Source organism: Juglans regia, chromosome 11, assembly GCF_001411555.2.
Source record: "Juglans regia cultivar Chandler chromosome 11, Walnut 2.0, whole genome shotgun sequence".
Lineage (NCBI taxonomy): Eukaryota > Viridiplantae > Streptophyta > Magnoliopsida > Fagales > Juglandaceae > Juglans > Juglans regia.
Genome location: NC_049911.1, coordinates 4,761,234 through 4,779,677, shown reverse-complemented (window position 1 = coordinate 4,779,677; position 18,444 = coordinate 4,761,234). Strand labels below are relative to the sequence as shown.

At 34.6% G+C, this 18,444-nt stretch overlaps 3 protein-coding genes across 3 annotated transcripts; 1 reads left to right on the top strand and 2 right to left on the bottom strand.

Annotated features, from left to right (window-relative positions):
• Positions 1-687: 687 nt before the first annotated feature.
• LOC109013270 lies at positions 688-3,274 on the bottom strand. Its single transcript, XM_018995308.2, has 2 exons — positions 2,290-3,274; positions 688-1,626 (listed from the first exon to the last, which is right to left on the bottom strand). Exons 1-2 carry the CDS (start codon positions 3,208-3,210, stop codon positions 865-867), a joined length of 1,683 nt encoding a protein of 560 aa, XP_018850853.1. The 5' UTR covers positions 3,211-3,274; the 3' UTR covers positions 688-864.
• Positions 3,275-9,464: 6,190 nt separating this feature from the next.
• On the top strand, positions 9,465-9,836 carry LOC118349868. Its single transcript, XM_035695794.1, has one exon. It carries the CDS (start codon positions 9,465-9,467, stop codon positions 9,834-9,836), a length of 372 nt encoding a protein of 123 aa, XP_035551687.1.
• Positions 9,837-11,057: 1,221 nt separating this feature from the next.
• LOC109013288 (uncharacterized protein At5g65660-like) lies at positions 11,058-11,988 on the bottom strand. The gene is made up of 2 exons (XM_018995327.2): positions 11,365-11,988; positions 11,058-11,244 (listed from the first exon to the last, which is right to left on the bottom strand). Exons 1-2 carry the CDS (start codon positions 11,596-11,598, stop codon positions 11,074-11,076), a joined length of 405 nt encoding a protein of 134 aa, XP_018850872.1. The 5' UTR covers positions 11,599-11,988; the 3' UTR covers positions 11,058-11,073.
• Positions 11,989-18,444: the final 6,456 nt, after the last annotated feature.

Sequence of the window (18,444 nt, the reverse complement as noted above, 5' to 3'; positions counted from 1 at the left end):
ACTGGCAACCTCAAAGCACTATATCGATGTTGAGGTTCAGTAACACGCTTCTATTTTATCCTTAGGATAATCAAAGGAAGATTCTATATGATGTTGTACAAGTAATCACGATGTCTGTAATTTTTCCAGAACTGTTGCAGCTGCTATTTTGCAACTGAAATGTTATATTAAAATGTTCAAAGCAGATTTCTTATTCCTTGATCAAATGATATCCAGCATAAGTCAATATATATAAATGCTATATCATGAGGACCCAACTGATCAAGAGTTATATGAGATTGGAGCTGCACCATTTTAAATTCTAGATAAGATAAGGACTCCATTCTTGAACTTGGAATAAGCTAACATTAATTTAAGGAAGAACAGGAACACAGCTACGAAGGACAAGCTATTTTTCTTTTCAAACTACAAACATATCGGCTTAAGAAAGCTTATATATATTATTATTGTTTTTCTTGTCTTCAAGCCCACAATTCACGCTCCTAGAGGTGAGTTTGTCAAAAACAAGACGAAATATCCCACCCATAAAATCTTTCGTATGCCGCATTTAGGTAACTTAGAGATGGGAAGATACAATGATCCATATATAATAAACCAAGCCACATGTATTGCACCTGACAGCTATCATTCCTCAATATAAGATAAAAGATAATAAATATTTACTCGTAAATTTGAAAGAAAGGGAACCATCATATTTATTTCACCATTATGTTCAACAAAATTTGCCCAACATAGGATTTTCGAAATGGGTTATAATATTATACAGGATTCAAAGTCAGCAGCTACACCTGAAAGCTTCAATTAGCAATGTAAGGAAATCTACATCTCAATTGATGATCTTGAAGCTTTTAATGAATTATGTGGCTAAATTTCATCTTCACCTTCATCATCATTGCTGTCAACATCATCACCATCGTTGAAATCTGAGTTGCTCATGTCAATGGCTTGGGAATGTTGATACTGATCGATAACATTTCTAGCATCATAAACCAAAGCATTCTTTGCAGCTCTAACCACATCAATATTCTGATTATGGATATCTTTTGTATCCTCTTTAACTACAGAGGATTTTTCTGCCCGTGCTGATGCTGCTTTTCTTTTGGCTTCCCTACAATGTAATTGGTCAATGTACTTCTCATGTAAGACCCTGTTTTTTACTTGCTTCAGTACTGGAGGACTGACAAGAGTCTTCAAAGATGAGCTACTAAATCTTGGAATGGGCTTTTTATGGACAGATGAAGATCTCTCACGGAACTTCTGGAAAAGATCATGTTTTTCCACTAATTGTTTTGGGGTGGAAAGTATAACACCCGGCTGAACAGCTTGATTAGATGTATCCATATTGGATTCAAGCACTGAAAATAGATCAGCTTCATAATCCTGGTCCACATGATAATGCTTTTGTAACAAGTGTCTTACGGTTTTTTGTGAGAGTAGATGAGTCTTCTGTTTATTGCAATTCAACCTTTTAGCCCTTGGTTTAAGTAATCTACTTGCAGAAAGCGAAAAATGTTGAAGGGGTGAAGATTGTGCTTTCTTAGTCCTTGATCGAGGACGAGGTTGGAGTGGGGTTAAATTGTCAGAGTGCACTTTATCAAAGCACTCCTGTGCAGACTTTCCAGGCACCTGTGAGAAATTTTGGTATCACATAAGTCAACCATTGATACAATTCCAATAAAGCAATGTACAAGGAAGCTAACTCCAGGGAAGAGAGATTTTGTATCAAATAGTTGACAGAGATTAATTCAAATATTAAAGAGCAAGTATATGTTGAAACAAGTTTTAGAAAAATACTCAAAATGAGATCTAGCTATAAAAATTTTGGGTTGTTTCTATGTTAAAAATATTGTTTATGGGGAAATTACTCCTTGCACTCCAAACTACCATCCTTTTTCAGTTTGTACCCTAAAGTAGGTTAAGATCTGACTACTAAGATTGATATTAGTAGGACATGTGGAACGATCTTAATAGTCTGATGTTTACCTAAGGTGCAAATTAGCTAAGTTTTGCAGTTTAATGTGGTAGTTTAACATTTTGGTAGTTTAGAATGCATGCTACAATGATTTCTCTGGAAAACAGTAGTTCATGAAAGTTGAGCTAATTTACACAATCTAAACTTCAAGAATTACAACTTTATCAATATCTTATAAATAAGCATTACCCAATAACCAAGCGTCTATGTAACTCCTTGAAAAGAACATGATCGTTGCTCTTGCTATTTATATTTCCCAAAAATGCATTCCAAACAGAACAATGAACAAGAAATTCCAAATTAGGATAGGAAAATACCAGTCTGGAAACCTTCTTCCAGAAATGGGGGGTCGGCTTGGCAGCAAAATATGCTCTCTGCAATGCTAATTCTTGCTCCTTTGTCCACCCTTCAGTAATATCATCATATTCGTCATCTGACTTTCTCTTCCTGTTAATCACAATATCAGCCTTCCTCTCGTCACCTTCCACGATAACTTCAGGGCCAATAGAACTCCCCCTTGTCACCCAAGTCCGCCCATCACGTTTCCCTGAAACCTGTTCGCAAGGAATCGCCCCCTTTCCAGCTTTTCCATTATCTGTTTCCTCTTTATCCAAGTAGTTCGCGTTGCCACTCTTCTCGACATGTTCATGAATAACATTTTGCTGATTATAAATCCTCTGTGATTTTCTAAGACCTCCAACATCAATACCACTATCCAATCTGGGAGACTTGCGCGACGCAGAACTCCGACAACTATTGAACCCAATATCAGATTTCCTCCTTTTCTCAAAAGTTTTATCCACATAATCTATCCTTTCATCAACGACATTTTTATGACTAGAAAACCTCGGAGAACGTCTGAGACCCCGAAACGCCTCGACCGCATTGTTCAACCTTGGAGATCTCCTCGACCCAGACCTTAAATTCCAGCAATTTCTCGCCCCACGATCAGATTTTCTTGTTCTCTGTGAGTCCTTTACCGGGTTATCCTTGTTCTCTTTCGCTGAGCTGAGAGAAGGGTCCAAAGGACGTGCCCTGTTGTTTCTGGATTTGGACTTGGGGGTTTTCGGATCTTCGAGTTCTGAAGTTGCACTCTTCTGGTGGAGTCTCGGGGATCTTCGAAGATTCGTGGGTTGCTTTGATTCTGGGGTGTTTTTTTGGTAGAGAAATCTCGGAGATCTGCGGAGTTTCTTGCGTTGCTCGGTGCTACTGCTACCGATGAGATTTCGACAAGGCATTTTCACGAACACTTGGTGGTCAAGAGTCAAGACTTCGACCCGTATGGAGAGAGGTTTGGGAGGGAAAGATTCGGAAGATCCGCTATTCAAACTGAACAGAAGCGGGCTTTCTCGTGACAGAAGGCTACGAAAACAAGAGCTTCCCTTGGGCCGGAACCCAACTGCAGTGGGCTCCTTTATGATTTCAATAAAACCTCTGTTCCTTTTATTCCTTTATTTCCTATTAAAAATAAGGAATGAGGAACAAATTTCACTTAATGTTATTTCATGTGTTTATTTAACTCTTAGTTATGATTTCAAATTAATTGGCTGGAAATTTTCCATCGATCATTTATTATCTTCAAAATTTATTTAATATGGTAAATACTCCGATCATGACAAATATTGAATTTTCTAATAAATATTTAATCGTATTAAGAAGATCTCAATCATTTATATGATAGAATACCCTAAAAATTCTACCATTTTCATTCCTAAAACACAAGTTATATATTATAAGTAGAAGTTATCTTGAACACGAAGTACATACATGGTACTCTACCAAATATCTAATTTACTTCTCAAGGTGAGAGATCAAGATATAGATCAATGGCATATTTATGCTAAATATATACTTGTTCTCGAATCATGATTTTCAATGTTAGAAGCTCTTGTTTTCGCACTTTAATTTGCTTAAGAATTTCACGTGATTATATTTTTAACTTTGAGTAATCCAAAACAGAAATATTTGAGATACGAATATTTTTGCATCCATGTACAATGAATTTGCAGTGAATTGATTTTTACATCCATGTCTCTATATATAATATATCACGGTTCAACACAAAAATTAGGTCTTAACATTCACACTTTCATGAGGCTTGTGTGTGCAAGATTTTGGTTGAAAAGATCATCAAGCACTCTCAAAACATAAATAAGAACATGGTTTCAAAATCGAGCTTCGCTTTGTTGAGAAGTCTCACACGGCTTAGGAACAAACTCATCCTAGTCTTTATAAGGAGTTACTTCACTCCTCCTATTAGGCTATTTATGGAGAGAAATGAGTATTTCTAGAAATGAGTATTTCTATATGATATCAGAGTCTGTCATAGGACGAATAAGAGCTCACAACTACTTACCTCGTGACAAGAACCAGGAAAAATACTGGCTTGCAAGTGAGGGATGATATTGAAGAATAATCTCACATTGCCTATGGATTAGGTCTTGGGAATGTTTATAAGACATGAGCAATCATCTCTTATAGAATCGATTTTATGAGATGAGTTAAGCTCATGAATTTCTTCATGGTATCAAGGCCAAGTTCATCTATGACAGATGATGGGTTCCTACAACCTATCCACAATGATGGTACCGAAAATACCGGCTCACACGTGAGAGGGTGTGTTGAGAAGTCTCACACAGCTTAGGAACAAACTCATCCTATTCTTTATAAGGAGTTACCCCACTCCTCCTATTTGATCTTTCATGGAGAGAAATGAGTATTTCTATAAACTTTATAACGTTTGTGAGAAATAGGTATATAAAGCATGACATGTCATTATTTCTCACTTTCTAACCCGTTCCATCTCATAAGTACTATTGGTTCTTCGTGATTATAAAGAATAAATGAAATGCAAGAGATCAGAGAGAATTAGATATACATGGCAATTAAAACAAAATCAGAGCTAAAAATAGGCATGCTAGACCATAATGATCTAAACAGAATCTTCTTTTCATGAGGTGATGAAAGAGGAAAATAAAACAAAGACCAGATTGCATGGAAACAGAAAATTAAGCATGCATATATGTTGGAGAATAAGCTAGCACCCCGGCTGCTACTCATGCAACTTGATGAGTAATGTTCTTATTAGCTGCATGACCCAAACCACATTATAGTATTCTTTGAAAAGAAGACACTTATCTACCTAATTTTGTGTTTGGTTTAATTAATTCTCCACCACTAATCTTATAAAACAATTAATATCGATCCTTCACAAAGAATCTAATAAATAATTAAGATATCTATGATCTATGATCTTCTAGTGCTAGATCGATCACCATATTGGATGGTTCCAAGCAGCTGGTCGATTACATGATTTACATGAACAACTCTTCAACTAATCCTAGAGGTACGAGTATACTCGCTAGAGGAAAGGAAAGGAAAGGAAAGGAAAATTAATCATTGTAAATAATGCATGCTTTCTATGATTTATACCTAACTTTATTACGAGGATTTCCACTATAACTCATTATACAAGTACTTGAATGCTTTCTTGTGTTTTAGTAGTACCCCACTCCAATCAACATGATCTTTAGTCTCGTGTTGGGATGTTTATGCTTAAGATTTTCTTGAAATTTTTGACAACTTTTAGAGATAAGATTATATATATATATATACATATATATATATATATAAGCTTTTATAAAAGTGATTGGACCCTTTAAATATGTGTTTAATTAAACTGAGAAAGTTTCGTGGTGGTGTTTTTATTGAAATTTGAAAATCGGCAAGATCCATTGAAAATATGAACGGAATAATAAGCTTTTTACAAGATTTTCTTTGAAGTTTTGTAAAAGTTGCTTTCTCTTTTTGTTTATTATGGAAATTAAGATAAAGATGTTTTGACAATTAAATATTCATGTTTTCTTTTTCTTTTTTTATATATTGATGTTTGGAAGGAGAGAAAGAAAATCTAAAGAAATATTCGAAAATTTTTCCTTTTTTTTCCTAGTAGAATTTGTATCACTTTAGTTTGATGTGATCATATTTAGGATTGAGTTGTTTATTATAAGTATATTTCACAATCTCATTTATATATATATATATATATATATAATTTAATTCCACATTTAATGGTCATTGCATCAAACCCAATTAATTCAAACCCTAGAAGAATCGAAAGATTCTTGATTATTGTTTTATACAACTAGACATGAGAGAATCTGCCCTTTCTCGAAAGATTCTTGATTATTTTTTTAGAAAAAATCTTCTCATCAGTTATTATTTATTATCCTACACTTCACAGCTTATAAAAAATACACTCAAATCTTATAAAAAAACATCACACACCCTATTTATCATCAACTTTTCTTTTCTCTCTCCCTACTTTTTTGCTAAAAACTATATACGTTGGTCCTCCTCCTCCCATTGGATTAAGACAATAATCTTCGTCACTATTAAAGAAAAATGCAATGTTACATCATTCAGGCTCTGTTGGGATAAGGCCACTCAGAAGCCACCAGGAATTGTCTATGGAAGGGGCTCCTGTTTCCATGTGAATTTGGTGTGCAAGGGTCCCCATTAAACAATCCCTGTTTTTTCACTGAACTTTCTTTGAGTTCAAAAGCAAACAAAATGGGCCAGGCTCAGTTTTCTTCGAGGCTCTCTCTATTTTCTCAAGTATGGAGTTGGTGGTTGCATTGGCATAAATACTAAATAGACCAAATTGAAATTAAAAAATAAAAATAAAAAATCTATTTAAAAAATTGTTTATCTAACTACATAAAATATCATAAAACAAATAGATTTTTTATATTTAGAATGAGCCCCTCAATAAAACAAAAAATTATAAATAGAAGAAGTCAAGTTAATTGAATTCTCTTTATCTTAAGAATTGATTGCAACGACTAGACAGTCAAAAAACAAAAATTCTCTATAATATAAGTCGAAAAAACCTTTGTAGAATAGGGTATTGAGCAAGATCTAGTTTGGATTGAAAACTAACATCAGCTCATTTCATCTCATCTCATTATTATAATTTTTTTAAATTTTCACACAAAATATAATAAATAATTCAACTTTTTTCAAATATCAAAATAATAATAATATTAAAAAATAATATTCTAATAATATTTTATTCAACTCATCTCTGAATCTAAACGGGTACACATGACTGATTAAATCCTAACAAATTTAGAAATTGATAAGATTATTGAGTCCCGTTTTGATTAAATGGTTTCTCAAATTGATTGGCCTTACCAATCAAGCATTCAAATCAACTTGCAAAAAGACATCCACGAAAAGGGTTGGTGGTAAACAAATATCATTATCATAAAGAAAAAAGAAAAAACAAACAAACCATTTGGGACAAATTACGTTTCCATCTTTGCTGTGATGTTTAAAATGACCAAATCAAAGAAGCCACGAAAGCTAAAGAGAAAAAGTGTGATTTTCTTGAGTAAGATTGATGATGTTAATTTGAGTGGCGTAAGAAAAAGTGTGGATGGGCGCAGTGGGGACAAGCTCTTTATTTATTTATTTATTTATTTATTTATTTATTTATTTATTTGAGTCTAAAATTAAAGAAAGAAAAGAGGTCAATGTCAGAGTACAGTACGGGTGGAAAGGAATGTAAACAAGAAAGAAAGAAAGGGAAATGTACCTCAACAAGCACGGATGGTCTAAGGATCAGTACAATCTTCGAGTATTGGCAAAAGATCGAATAGAAAGTGGTCTTATTTAACCAAGTTTTAAATTAGGATATAATAAATGTCATGATATTCATTTGGAGTAATTGGACTCCATGTTTTGTCTCTCTTTACTGCTCATCATGAATTTTATTGCACAAGGCTGTTATTTCACATTTAATTTGAAGACAATGAAATAAAACCATAGATCCAACTTGAAATAACTGATCTTATAGGGGAGAGAGATTGTAAGAATAATAAGATAAAAACATACACCGACATAATTTTCTAAGAACGTGGAAGTCTATCCTTCAAAATTATGAATTCTAGGATGCGTTTGAGCAGTGAGGTGATGTCAGATATTCTGTGAATAGTAGTTAAAAGTAATAATAAAATATAATAGTAAATAATAATGAAAAATATGTAAAAAATAATAATAAAATAATGAATAATACTACCCAAACTAATCCTAAATCTCTACTTTCTATTTCATCAAGGAGAATTATTTGTGCATGCTTAGAGTGTGTGAACATCCCGCAACCTTTTTGGAAAAAAAATGAGACGTCTTTTAAAAAACTTATACTTTTATTAAGAGTTCTATTTTTTTTTAAAGAATTTGAAGGCCCTGTACTTATATTTAGTATTACTCTTTTATAAATTGTGATCTTTCACTAAGAGCTTATTTGAAGAATAAGATGAGATGAGAAATCTTTGAATAGTAATGAAATAGTTTGAGTTAAGATATTTTATTGAGTTTTGAAAATTGAGAGAAAAAAATAAAATTGAATAAAAATATTGTAAAGTTAAAATATTGTTAAAATATAATTTTTTTAAATATTAATTTTGTTTTAGAATTTAAAAATGTTGAATTATTTTGATTAGATGAAAAAGTAAAAAATCTGATACTAAAATATGTTTCTATTTGTAATGTTTGAGAAGAAGATGAGATAAAATAGTTCCCAAACAAGGCCTAAATGTATTATGATTAAAACATTTGTAAAGGATGCACATCTTGGCCCAATCAAGTATCTTGGATGTTCTATTAAAAAAAAAAAAGTATCTTGGATGCTCAATTAACGTTGTAATTATTATTATTTTGATAAATTAATGTCGTTATTAGGACGTGGCAGACAAGTGTTAGAATTACTAAGTAATGGTTAACTACTTTCCTCTATCTAAGACAAACATTAGAGCAAAAGGAGCCATATATACCAACCACAACCAAACTCATTTGAAAGATTAAAGATTTGACATACTTATCAACATACTCATGAAAAGTGAGAACAGCCTATATGCTTGACTTCGAAGTCATATATACTTAATGCTTTCAATACATACTTGGGCTGATATGGTCAAGACATACAAAGGGGATTTTTTCAGTGAAAAGTGCTTATGTCTTGTATTGTGAATTGTCAAAGCAATCTCAATGAGAGTCATCGAATGGAGAGGCTAGTGAGAAGATTTGGAGGCAGTTATGGCACTTGAAAATCCCAGAGAAAATTAAACAATTTCTCTAGAAGGCTCTCAATGAAATTTTACCAACAAAGCAAATGTTGAGGAAAAAATTGATAGTAGAGGATGAGTTATGTCCAGTATGTTTGAGGGATGAGGAGTCTATCATTCATGTTCTTTAGAATTGCCCTGCATCAATGGATGTTTGGGGTGATCACGATAGTCCTCTAAGGAAATGGAACTCCAATTTCCATGACTTTAAACAGTTTTGAGATGGTTTATTTAGAAGATTGGATGATGTGACTTCAGTGCAAGTGGCTGCAATATTTTACAAGTTATGGACTAGGAGGAATTGCTTTGTTTTTAATAATAATTTTAATGCCCCGTCTATTCTACTTAGATTTGCTTTAATTGATATGGAGGTTTATCAAGACATCCATCAGCACTCAATGTCTAATGTTGACTGTATCCCTCGACAGGTATTTGATATGAGGTGGAGACCACCAGCTAATCCCTTGTGCAAACTAAATTTTGATGCTGGATTAGAAGAGACTTATGGGCTTGGTATTGTGGTGAGAAACAGCAGGCGGGAGGTTGAGATCGTGGTGGCTGCTTCGAGGATGCAGGGTTCTGCCTTCTCATGTTATGCTCTTCTAAGAGGTATTCTCTGTCAAGAGATGAATCTTAACAATGAGCTATTTGAGGGCGATGCTAAACATGTGGTTGATGGGGTTAATGGGAACACTGATGATTTATCTTCGGAGGGCCAACTGATTAAGGATATATAGGTTTTATTTTCTACTCGAGTTGGATGGAAATTATGCTTTACCAGAAGATGTAGCAATCAGGCTGCTCACAATGCTGTAAAAATTGATATAAGTTTAAAAAATAAGTCTGTATAGATTGAGGATTGTCCCTTGGATGTTATGTATGTGATTCAGTCTGATAAATCCTGTATTACCTGATTATTTTAATGAAATTCTTATTTCTTTTCAAATAAAAAATAAAAAGTAAAAAGTAAAAATCTTTTAGGATTGCCTAAATTTATGCCTCTTAAAAGACCAACGTTGATTTTGCAAACTAAGCCCGTCTAACTCAGTACGCATTCTTTCAACATATATATACACACATATATAAAGTAGTATCATCGCTTGAATTGTGCAAACTGTTGTATAACCGTTTTGAAAAAAGTGAATACAATATAGGATTTATATGAAAAAAAAATTAATTAATTAAATTTTTAATAATAGATCTTATTTTTTTTAAAATGATAACGTAGCGTTTACGCACTTCACGATTATATATAAAATTACTCTTTTTTAAATGTCCACTCTCCTGCATGACGAAACCCATGGCCAATTCTACACACTGTAATATATAATAAACCAACAAATCGAGAACAGAGTACGCTACGAACAACTCCATTATATTCTCTAGAAAAGAAGAAAATACACGAACCCAACTCCATCATACTTTAAAAAAATATTTTGTAAAATAAAAATTAAAAAAATCCTCAATCATACTCAGATTTCCCTATTTTATTGGTCATCTCATTACAGTTTGGCTAAATTTGGGTAAAGCTTGGTAGCTAATTAAACAAAAGGTTCAAGTTCTTCAGATCAAACTCATGAGGAGGCTTCCAATAGAGCAAGTTATAGGCCAATAAAACAATAATAAAGAAGCATAGTCTCTGTCAATTACATGACCCAATTAATAAAATCAAGCCAGCATTGAAACTTAAGCAACCAAAAAATGGAATTTAATCAAGCTGCCACTGAATAATCTTCCTTCTATTTGGATATGTACAAGATTTGTACAAAACTTGGGGAAATCATGATGAAATGGTAAAAAAAAAAATTACAAATCGACCTTTTCTCATGGGCCAAACAATATTAGTAAAAATCGAACTATCACAAGGGGAAATATTGCAATTGGTAAAAATTAAAATATGCTTCCATCGTTGTCACATATATATACATCAATTTATGAGTCCTTTATTTTATTTTTTTTGGGGGGGGGGGGTGGCTAATACAAAGGCACTGGCAGGCGAGGTGGTGGCTTCAGTGGCTTCTGCACTTTTACCACAACTTTTTCTGGACGTGGAGGTTCACATGGGCATGGCAATGCTATGAACTTTGGAATCCGATCCCCAGGCATCAACACAGGCAAGCTTTGGCTTTGATTTTGCTTTAGATTCTATTAAAAAAGAACAACCCAGAAAATATACGTCAGTCACTGTAAAAATTCTGAAACAAACAATGAAACAGAGAATAAATTATCACCGACTTAGATTAAACTATTGGTTTATATATTTACCGTGCATATGGGTTTAGATTTGGAGGGTGAAGCTTCGATATCTGTATCGTGATCTGGGTCGTCCTGGGAGAAAGAGTGGTGCAGAGATCTGAACCTGTCCCAGTGATAGCAGCAGGAGAAGATTCCACTCAAGCTGAAGATGATGATGAGGAGGAGGGCAGTACCGAGAGGGAAACCAAGGGATGGACGAGATGCGTCCATGTGGGGTGGCGAAGAAAGATCCTGGCTGTCCATCACTTGAAGAACTTGGACTTGTTCCTTCTCTCATGCGTTTGGAGGAGGGAGAGGACGGGGAAGAGAATGCTATAGAGAGGGGTTTGCAGAAAGGTGAGAAGAGTTGGAATTTATAAACAAAAAGAATGGGGAAGAGGGGGGGTGGTGGGTATGGTACGTCCGGGCCATGGTACGGAAAGATATGGGTCCTACGTTCTTTGGTGCTGGTAAAAAGCATTTGTTTTTTGTTTGGGTGGAGGGAATAAACAACTAATTAAACAAGTGTGAAGATGGAAAACCAAATTGAAGGCAGAAAACTGTGTAAATCATGTGAATGCAATGCATGAATTTGAATTTTGATATTGATTGACAAATACCCATTAGCTGTCACCTTAAAAAGTTTGCATTTTTTCTCGCTAGACTGCAACAGATGCTGTTTTGTAAATGTTGTCTCGAGTTCTTTTATTCACGCCAATGGAGGCCTTTCTGAAAATATATAGAAGAATGGAGCAGAACGTGGGGGAATATGATGCGAAGAGAGTACATCAAGACACTGATATATGGATACTTGGTTACTGCTGGTGACCGGTAGTGCTAGCTAGCCCTAGAAGACGTGCCGTTTGCCATTTGAATTCTAAAATTCTGTTCAACTTGTTTTCTGACTTAAGCCTACATATGCAATGCTGGTTATTGCCATCTAAGGCCGATCTGGTTTGACAGATGGTTTCGATCATTTCATCTTATCTTATTTTAATATTAAAATATTATTTAAATTTTTAATTTTTAAATTTTTAACTTTTTCATCTAATTATTATAATTTTTCAAACTTCTAAACAAAATACAGAAAACAATTCAATTTTTTTAAATCTCAAAACGAAAATTATATTAAAAAATTATATTCTAGCAATATTTTAACTATATAGTATTTTTATTCAACTTTTTTTTTTCTTTCCCTTCCCAAAACCCCATAAAAACATCTTAACTAAAACCCGTTCTTCACACATTTGAAATAGTTTCCATTTAATAGTTTACTTCGCCTCTTTTTCAATTCATCTTGTTATATGGAAAAAGAGTCTTGAGCCATTATTAAATTGGATGATCCATTCTCTCTGTTCCTCTTCTTCATCTTTTCTTCTTCAAGAACCAAAAATATGGGAAGTGAAATCATTATTATTTCATTTCTACTATGTGTTAAGTAATGATGTGATCCCATGATAAATGAAGACTATTGAGTATGTTTGTAATTTGCATTTTATCAGTAAGAAGATGACCAACATCAAATAATTCTTTCACAATTAATTTCATTTGAAGTACATGATCGTTCACGCTTTCATTCTCTTTCATGCAAATTCTATTATACTTATCTAACAATAATTATATACAAGTATCAAACCTCAATTCATACTTGCCTTCAACTGCATCCATAATTTCCTACGTCCACTGGCGGGGTCAGTCTCAATGACTATCAACAAAGATGGAGTACAAGGGATCAATTACAAAAGAGTAATGCTAGAGAAAAGTCACTATAGCAGTGCACACTTTGCACTCACTGCGTGGTTGCTTCTAGTTAATTGTTCCCAACACTCACTTGGGGAGATATGTGGTCTAGATGATGCAACATCATGTGTGCAAAAAGGATGCTCCCAATAGTAATTTCTATCTATATTTATTCATTACAAAATCTTCAATTCCAAGACCCCAATACACCAAATAAAATCTTGGAATAGTAACAAGAGGACCACACAAACACACACACTCACTCTCTCTCTCTCTCTCTTTCTCTCTCTATTCGGCTGCTCAGGAGTGCAAAAGTGTGAAATATGATGAAAACATTTTGTATTTATACTAAAACAGCACGAAACCCTGGAATACGAATATTCGTTCAAGCGAAGTGTCAAGCGGTACTCGAGTGAACATTAAGGTTGGCTCTCGCTTGAGCTAACTGTCAAGCTAGTGTCATGCGAATTCTCGAGTTGGCATCCTGATCGAGTTGACTGTCAAGCGGGTGTTGAGCGATCTCTTAGGTTGGCATCCTGCTCTAGTTGACTATTAAGCGTGTGTTGAGCAAACTCACGGGTTGCATCCAACTCGAGCTGACTGTCAAGCACTTGATGAGCGAACTCACTTTCTGAAGATTTGCTCTAACGACAGAGACACCGCTCAAGCGAACAACCTATGGAGGCGCTTTTTCAACATGAATTAAGCCACCTTTCAACAAATCTCTACCATGACTTTAATTCTGTCAAGCCTAAACAAAATCCATTAACCAAAGAGCCAACCCCGTCCACCAAATCCCCTTAGGGAATCACTGACCCCAAACACTAATCAAGTCCAAATAGAGTTTGAACTTGTATACTAGAACTGGCTTTGTCATCATATCTGCTAGATTCTCAATAGTAGCAATCTTCTGAATTTCTATCACACCCTCTATAACAATCTAAGGAAATTATACCTGACATCAACGTGCTTGTTCTCTCATGATACATTTTATTTTTGGTCAAATGTATTACACTTTGGCTGTCACAAAACACTGAAATTACATCTTGCTATTGTCCAAAATCACTTATCAAACCTTTCAACCAAATGGTTTCCTTCAGCTCTGTTGCTGCCATATATTTTGCTTATATAGTTGATAAAGCAACAGTGGGTTGTAGGGTTGCTTTCCAACTAATACCTGAGTATCCATTTTATAGCCTACCAATGAACCTTACCCGGATTAGACATGTACCTGCTAACAATGCTCACTGCTTGTGAAATGTCTGGACGAGTACAAACCATTACATACATAATACTGCCTACTGCATTTGAATATATAACACTAGCCATGAATTTTTCCTCCTCATCTGTCTGAGGAGATAGAGATGCTGAAAGTTTAAAATGTGTAGCAAGTGGTGTACTTTTGGATTCGGAATTAGACATTCCAAATCTCTCAATAACTTTCTCAATGTACTTTTCCTAGGACAAATACAACTTTCCAGCTTTCATATCTTTATGGATCTCCATCTTCAAAATCTTTTTTGAAGCACCTAAATATTTCATTTCAAACTCATTACTCAGTTGAGTTTTCAAGAAGCTAATAACTATCATAGTTACTCCTCAAATACACTTATCATCAACATCAAGGAGTAAAAAAATAAAAAAAATCCATCAGATAACTATCTGTGATAAACACAACTATCATAGTTACTCCTCAAATAACCATGATTAATCATAAAAGAATCAATACGCTTATACCATTCCCTCAAAGACTGTTTCAAACCATACAATGATTTCTTCAATCTGCACACATGGTCTTCTTTACATTCAACAATGAACCCCTCTGGTTGATGCATGTAAATGGTTTCTTCAAGCTCACCATGCAGGAACGTTGTTCTAACATCAAATTGTTGTAGCTCTAAGTCATACAATGTCATCATAGCAAGTAACACTCTGATTGAACTGTGTTTCACAAATGGAGAGAAAACTTCATTGAAGTCCACACATTCTCTCTTATTGTAGCCCTTTGCAATTAAGCGTGCCTTGTACCTTGCATCTGCAACACCCTGAATTCTCTCTTTTCTCTTGAAGACCCATTTGCAACGAACAGTCTTAGGAGACGTTTGGATTCGAAAGTGACTTGAGATGAGTTGAGATGGATTGTGAATAGTAGTGAGATGAGTTGTGAAAAGTAGTGAGATTTATGAGTTAAAGTTGCTGAATAGTAATGAATAGTAATGAGATGAGCTGAAATGAGCTGAGATGAGCTGTGAATACAAACGTCTTAATCTTCTTCGACAACTTAGCCAAATCCCAAGTTTGGTTTTTGTGAATAAACTCAATCTCTTCTATTACCGTTGTGCACCACTTTGCAAATTCCTTACTGTTGACTGCTTCTAAATAACAAGAAGGCTAAGGACCATCAATGTTCTCTGTTGTTGTAAGTGCATACATCACCATGTCTGCATGAGCATATCTCTGAGGTGGTCTGATCTGCCTCATTTATCTACCAATAGCTATATTATAGTCTTGCTCACCATATGCGCTACTATCAAAATTAGAAACATGCTCATCAGCAATAACATGATCCTGGGTGCCGCCAGGGACCTCTTGTGAAATCTCAACCTCCTACTCCACCTTCTTGCCATTACCCTGTTTTCACTTGTAGATACAGTAAACTTCTTTCTCAGGTTAAGCATAGATTGTTTATCAAATACAACATCTCTGCTAATTAGAAACTTGGGTGATTTAGGATTAGTACACCACAACCTGAATCCTTTCACCCCACTGTATCCAATGAATATGTCCTTCTTTGCCCTTGGCTCAAGTTTTCCATCATTAACATGAAAATATGCAGGACAACTAAAATTTTTTATATTTGAATAATCAGCAGCAGTACCATACCATACCTCATTTGGAGTGTTCAAACCAATAGTTGTGGCTAGAGAGCGATTAACCAAATAATAAGTTGTGTTGACTGCTTCAGCTCATAAATCTTTAGACAAGCCGACATTCTAAAGCATACTACGGTCTCTCTCTAAGAGATTCTTATTTATCCATTCAGTTACTTCATTTTGCTATGAAGTGTGTCTAACTGTGCGGTACCTGAAAATACCTTCATCTTTGCAGAATTCATCAAACTCACATCCTCAAAATTTCATATTAATGTCAGTTCAAAGTCGCTTTATCTTGTTGTCTGTCTAATTTTTCAATCAAAACCTTCCACTGTTTAAAGTTAGCAAATACATCCCTCTTTTGTTTCAGAAAATAGACCCAAACTTTTCTTGAGTAATCATCAATAAAAGTTAGCAAATATTAAACTCCACTTTTCGATGGAACAGAAGAAGGACCCTAAAGATCGGAATGAATATAGTTCACCGTACTTTTAGTTCTATGAACCCCTGTAGTAAACTGAACCCTGCACTAGTTTCCAAACACACAATGTTCAAATTCAAGTTTTTCTATCTTCTGATCACACAACAAACCCTATTTTCTCATAATAGTCATCCCCTTCTCACTCATATGACCCAAACGCATGTACCACAAACGGATAATGTTTGAGCCTAGATCATCTAAAATAGACACTGCAACTGCACCTGTCACTGTACTGCCCTAAAGGAAATAAAGATCATATGTCTTAGCTTCTTTCATTACAATCATGAAACCCTTACTGACTCTAATAGTTCCATCTTCACCGGTGTATCGAAAACCCAGAGAATCAAGAGCCCCCAAAAAAATAAGATTTTTCTTCAAATCTAGATGTGTCGGACATTAAACAATGCCCTGACAATCCCATCAAACATCTTAATCCTAATTGAACCAATCCCAGCAATTTTATATCATTCTCCATCAAAACGAAATTACCATTGACTGGCTCATAGGTAGTGAACCAGTCTCTTTTGGGATACATGTGAAAAGTACAAGCTGAGTTCATGACTTACTTGTCACCAAAGCGACTGTTAGAGCCGCTGATTGCTAAGACAATATCTAAGTCATTAGACTTTTCATCAGCACCGCTAACAGCATTAGAGGAACTAGTGCCTTCCTCTTTGTTTTTTTAGTTTTGGACACTCGTTCTTGTAATAACCAGACTTATAACAGTAATGATATTTAACATTTTTCTTGTTAAACTTCGACTATGAACTGCTCCTGGATTTACCCATGTTCTTTTCTGAACTCCTCTCACTAGAATTACCCCTACTAGAGGAATCCTTAATAAACGAACCATTGGCTTGATTATATGTGTCCTTCAAATTCAATTTAGTTCTCAATTCCTTAGAATTCAAAATAGATTTCACATCTGTCAACGAAATATTATCTCTACCATAAAATATTGAATTCAGAAAGTTATCAAATGGCATAGGCAACAAATACAAAATAATTAAGGCTTGATCTTCTTCTTCTTCAAGCTTAATGTCAGCATTCCTCAAATCCATAATAATTTTATTAAATTCATCTAAGTGTTCAGAGATATGAATACCTTCATTCTTTTTGAGCGTGTATAACTGTTGTTTCATAGACAAACAATTGGTGAGAGATTTCTTCATATACAAGCTCTCAAGTTTAGTCCAAAGACCAGCAGCGATCTCCTCATCAGAAACCTTCCTCAAAACTCCACCTGATAATAACAACATAATTACATCGTGTGCTTTCTCTTTTTCTTCTCTTAACGGTACAGAAGAATCATCAAACACATTCCCATCTAATATCGTTGAAAAATCTTGTTGTCATAACAAAGCCTTCATCTTGATGTGCCATAAATTGAAATTGTTCTGACCGTCGAATTTTTCCACTTCAAACTTTGTCATAACCATCCCTCAAGATCTAGCAAAGAGCCTGGCACTCTGATACTAGTTTGTTGGGATTAACTTTTTATCAAAGGTTAGTTTGAAATATAATAGTGGAAACAAAAAAAAAAAAAAAATTCAACAATCACACACTGAACATCAAGATTTAAGTGGTTCGGCTCAATGTGAACCTACGTCCATTGGCGGGATCAGTCTAAATGAATTCACTATCAACAATGGTGGAGTACAAGAGATCAATAACAAAATCATCAATCTCAAGACCTCAATACAACTAATAGAATCTTGAAATAGTAACAATAGGACCACACACACACTCTCTATGTATTTAACTGCTTAGGAGTGCAAAAGTATGAAATACGATGAAAATATTTCGTATTTATATTGAAACGATGCGGAACTCTGGAATACGAACATTCACTCAAGCGAAATGTCGCTTTTGCAAATTTACTATCTAAAGCTTCGCTCGAGCATACAACATGTGGAGGTGCCTTTTCATCAAGAATCAAGCCATCGCTCAATATTTTTCATAATTAATTAAGCTCGTCAAACCATCCTAACACGCCTGTCACTTTTTACGAGTATC

Excerpts from the sequence above, each read along its gene's own strand:
- LOC109013270 (XM_018995308.2), bottom strand. The coding sequence starts at position 3,210 with ATGCCTTGTCGAAATCTCATCGGTAGCAGTAGCACCGAGCAACGCAAG. Across the intron at positions 1,627-2,289 it reads GGAAGAAGGTTTCCAGACTG|GTGCCTGGAAAGTCTGCACA; the intron begins GTATTTTCCTAT and ends AATTTCTCACAG.
- LOC118349868 (XM_035695794.1), top strand. The coding sequence starts at position 9,465 with ATGGAGGTTTATCAAGACATCCATCAGCACTCAATGTCTAATGTTGAC.
- LOC109013288 (XM_018995327.2), bottom strand. The coding sequence starts at position 11,598 with ATGGACAGCCAGGATCTTTCTTCGCCACCCCACATGGACGCATCTCGT. Across the intron at positions 11,245-11,364 it reads AATCTAAACCCATATGCACG|AATCTAAAGCAAAATCAAAG; the intron begins GTAAATATATAA and ends CTTTTTTAATAG.